This window comes from Ornithodoros turicata, chromosome 2, assembly GCF_037126465.1.
Source record: "Ornithodoros turicata isolate Travis chromosome 2, ASM3712646v1, whole genome shotgun sequence".
NCBI lineage: Eukaryota > Metazoa > Arthropoda > Arachnida > Ixodida > Argasidae > Ornithodoros > Ornithodoros turicata.
In genome coordinates, this window is record NC_088202.1 from 10,092,962 (window position 1) to 10,097,832 (window position 4,871).

The following is a 4,871-nucleotide window of genomic DNA, read 5'->3' on the forward strand; positions in this document are numbered from 1 at the left end:
AGTGGATTAGGCGATTTCTAATCGCGTGAAACTATAATACTCAAAAGAAGATAAGTCGACTTATCCCCTTATGGCATCCAGGGGTTCAATTGCTCAATTGACCTCTGCAATTTACGTTCCTTTCGGCTCGTCGGGTATACGTTGAGGTACGAACCCTTGGATGTGGTAACTTCACCAATAATCCTGGCATAAGGAGGTTACCGTGGTATATGGAGCATCCCCATGAGGACTATTGAGGGATGCTCGCATGTTTTCTGTGGTGGGTAGCCCAAGAGGACAAGAAGGCTGCATTAAAGTACTGCATTTCCCGCCAATAACCGCCGATTGGCAAATCCCAGAGCAAGAGGGTTAGCACACCCCTCCCTCTCCTGTGCCACTATTGTCACTCCCCTCCCTCTTTCACCTTGACATCTTCTCCCTCCCCTGGGTGCACGGAGCCACCACTTCAGAGCAGGCTGACTGCACCTCAGTGATTTACCCAGACCCCCTACACCCCCCTAACACCCCCAAAATCTGGAGGAGACCCCCCTAAAATTTTGTGAGATTGCACAATGTGTCGTCAAAAGCATGTAAATACACCCCCTTGCGGAGCCGACCCCCCCTCCCCTCCCTCCCCACGGACGAAATTCTGAGTAAAGCACTGCCGCCCCTTCCCTCTACATCACCCCCCCCCCCTTCCTCCCACGTACTCTAAACGCATTTCATGATTAAAACGCATTCGAGAGTGAGGCAGAGACCTGTTTTGCATAGGGTGCTCAGGATACAGTGTCGCACCTTCGCGTAGCATCAAACAGTCATTCAGCGTTCTGCGCTCCGTGTAGGTAGCTGCATTTTTATAAGGCCAATAAAGCATGACGGTCACCTTTGGCAGTCTGCCGTACCCCTGAATTATCTTTTAACACTGTACAACAACCATTAGTACGCGGAGGAGAACGGTCGCAGATGAGATAACCGCCCCAGATATAGCATGTGGAGCCGCTGTCGTGTAAGCGACGAATGCAGACGGGGACCTCGTCTGAAACCCTGCGCTACCCTCTGTGCGAGCCACACGGTCTTGCGTTCAGGTTAAGTGTTACGACGGCGGAAAAGCCTTTGAATGCGGGTAAGTGATTTAATCTACGAAAGTGTGACAAGCGGTGTATCTTGCGGAGCGTTTTGGGGGCTGGTATAAGTTCAGCTCCTCGTTTGAGTGTAGTGGCTTCTCGAAGATAAAGCACGCACCACACTTTTTTTTGTAAGTTGTCTCGTGGGGCAAAGACACGAGTTATCATTAGGGAGTGTTAGCAGACAGTTGAAAACGTGGCTTCCAAGGTACTGCATCTACCGTATCGAATCAACGCGTAAGATTCTGAGTCATGCACGCTGTCATTCGTTCCGGTACACTCTAAACCCAGTGACGGATAGGTGCCGTCTGATCAACTGGCACATTTTGTTTTTTAAATGTGCCAGATGACTTCAATAGGCACGTGGTGCCTGCGAAAGCTGGAGGTGCTCTGTGCCCCCTGAAACAACTGGTACGACATCCCTGCTAACGCCAGGAGCCACAGTGTACCGGACGTATTGAAGAGTTACTCGTACCCACTAATACGCGAGACACATTGTGCCGTTCGAGTTCCCTAACAGCAAAATGACCACCAGGCTTCGCAAAAAAAAAAAAAGAAAGAAAAGAAAAAGAAAAGAAAAGAAGAAAATGCTCCAAGAACATCGAACATGAAACACCAAATTTTATTGGCTTTAACGTACCTTTAAATTGCATCCAGTACACCATCGTTTGCCGAATGGAAAGCGTACGCGGTTCACTAATTCCAACACACACATATGGAGCACACGTTGGACGGACACACAACCCTGTTTCTAGACGGTTACGGCTGTGTACCGGCTGCACTTTCTGAGGAAACTTTTTTAACCGGCACGTGTCCGTCACAGGATTTAGAGTGCAGGTACGATAATTTCACGGTGACGATTTCAGCTTGTACTAACACTATATCTATTAGTATCAACCGTTTCCTTCTCGAAATACACTCTTGGGGCGAATCCGGTATGATACAGGTATATTGCGAGTTTTAAGCATATGCAATAAAGATAGGTCGAGCAGTTCAGATAGTAAGAGGGAAAATCATGTATCACCATGCGGGGCACAGCTTGACAATGGACAATAGTGACGGTGTTCGCAGGTGTTCGATAGCAACTGGAACGATACTGATAAGAACTCAAACGTTCAGTTGGTAAACCGCAAACGATAAAAAAGCTAAAGAGCGACCAGAGCTACAGAGCGATCAGAGAGAGACGATAAACGGCAACGTGTTCACACTTTGGGTGAGTGACATCTGCAAATTTGCGCTCCATTGGCTTACTTCGTTTCGATCTTCTTGTAATTTACTTGCGACTGGGCGGTAAACGACTACAACGGCATTGCAAATGAAAGCCAAAATTACAAAGGAATGAGTTTGACTCTTCAAGAATTTTGCCCAATTGAAGGCCGCTACTGACAGGCAGTATTTAAATACGTTGTAATTAAAACAGTATTTAAAATATAAATACATGTATTTATATTTTGTATTTAAATACAGACCTAGAAAACGTATTTATAATTATATTTAAATACCAATTTCAGGGTATTTATTCTTGTAAATAGTTTATAAATACTGCTAAACACAGAATATACTGACTGATATATTAAGGTTGCCGTGCATTTGACCATTCGGGAAGAAGGGCGAGTTTTGGGAACGGTTATACCGTGTTTGCGCCAGTATGCGCATGCGACAACCATTTTAGATGGCGAGTTTTGCACTGCTGTTGCAGACAACGGTTGCGACAACCCGATTACCTTGTTGTGCGAAGCATCTTTGTCAAATTTAGTACAAGCCTTTGATCGGCACCTGTGGAGATGCTGTTTGCCTTTGAGAATCTGATTGTACGAACAGAAGACGCATAAAAGATACAGTCTTCGAGAAACTTCTAATATTGAGATCGCCATGATACTCTAACAAATAAATGTTATTGTTGCTTGCTGATTTGTTGTTATGATCATCGTTATATCTGTAATTCAAAATCCATCTGCCTCACAGTATTTGTGGTAGTAGTTACGGTATTGAAATACTGTATTTATATTTTGCATTTAAATACTCATATTGAAAAGTACTTATGAGGAGTATTTATATGCCCTTTTCTACAAAGTATTTTGTATTCAAATACCCGAAACATCTATTTATGCCCATCCATGGCTACTGAAGGCACTTCATGATGATCATCTCGCCTGCTCCTTTTTGTTCTTGTAATAGCACTTTCGTTTCTTTTCTTTTTTTTTATATATTTCAGTTCAGTACCTATAATTGCCTCATTTATTCATTGGGTAGTCGTCGCATCTATAATTGCTCTCCCATTACAGGAGTCATGCCACGCAACCATTACCACACAGTGGAAGGTTTATTCGTCCCGAAGTTTTTCACCGTAGAAAGCGTTCGCCAAGCCCTCAGGTACAAGCCTCGTCCGGACGACGTCTTCATAGTGTCCTACCCAAAGTGCGGAACAACATGGACGCAGCACATCGTGTACCATATCTTCAGCAACGGTACTCTACCAGAAGATCCCGAGGAGTTTGCATCCAAAACGCCGTTTCTGGAGCTCATGGGAGAAGAAGCGGTTGAACACCTTTCCCGTCCGGCTGCGATTAAAACGCACCTACCCTTTCACAAGCATCAGTATTCCGCCGAAGCCAAGTACATCTACGTCACCAGGAATCCCTATGACTGCTGTGTCTCATTCTTTCATCATGTGCGAATGGTGGCTTCTGACGCCGAAGATTATACTTTTGAAGAGTTCTTCGAAGAATTCCGCAAAGGCCAGGTCTCATTTGGCTCCTATTTCGATCACCTCTTGTCCTGGTATCCTCGCAGAAACGACCCTAATGTTTTGCTCTTAACGTACGAATCCCTTAAAAAGGACATCAGGACATCCATAATAAAAATCGCCAATTTTCTCGGAGATGAATACAGAGACAAACTGTGTCAAGATCCTCCTTTGCTCGAAAGAATTGTTGACCTAACATCGTTTGAAAGCATGCAAAGGGTTGTCAACCCTGAAATGCGGAAATTGCACGAAAAATTCAACGGCGCTTGCAACGAAATGTTGCCGTTGTGGGCACAGCGGATGGTCCAGGATTGCGGGGATATGTTCAGTAAGCCGATGCGAGGAGATTTTGTGCGTGCAGGCAAAGTGGGAGAGTGGAAGAGTTATTTTACACCTTTACAAGTGAAAAGAATGAAGGAATGGATCGAGGAGAACACTGCTGAAAGTGACGTCATGGATCTCCGGAAGTCTGACGACTCGGAGAAATCTGTTTTTTTCTGTGGATAATGATTACACTGCGACGGTTGCTGTGAGAATACATAATCGTTACGTATTGGAAAAATCTAGGGCTCGTTGCTCGTGGGGCACGCAGCGTTTCCAAACGAGTGTTATATAATATTGGAAATTTTCATGTTAAACATGGAGTGAGAACGGCATTCTTTCTTGAAAGAGATGTCTGTCTGTGTAAGAATAATAAGACAATGTGTTTACAGTCTGCACAGCGCCATATGACGGAATGTGGTATGCGGTTATGACGAAATGTGGTAAAGGGTGGTAGGCGAACCAACTGGAAAACAGGAGGTGCACACATTTGACAAGACTGCGACAGTGTTCATATATTTATCTGAGAAACTGGGTCTTCGTGAAACGGCTTTCTAGTCCCTGCTTTTCTGTTTTGATAGAATGTCGTCGGGAGCCTCAGCACTAGTTTGTTAGCACCAGAAATCGGCGCTGTAGCATACCATATGCACCTACGAACATTCTTTCACGGTAGCGAACAGATAGGTCGACCTCTTTTCAAA

At 44.8% G+C, this 4,871-nt stretch overlaps 1 protein-coding gene across 1 annotated transcript; it reads left to right on the plus strand.

Annotated features, from left to right (window-relative positions):
* Window positions 1-941: 941 nt before the first annotated feature.
* Window positions 942-4,568, plus strand: LOC135383090 (sulfotransferase 1E1-like). The gene is made up of 2 exons (XM_064612715.1): window positions 942-1,102; window positions 3,389-4,568. Exons 1-2 carry the CDS (start codon window positions 997-999, stop codon window positions 4,354-4,356), a joined length of 1,074 nt encoding a protein of 357 aa, XP_064468785.1. The 5' UTR covers window positions 942-996; the 3' UTR covers window positions 4,357-4,568.
* The last annotated feature ends 303 nt before the right edge of the window (window positions 4,569-4,871 follow it).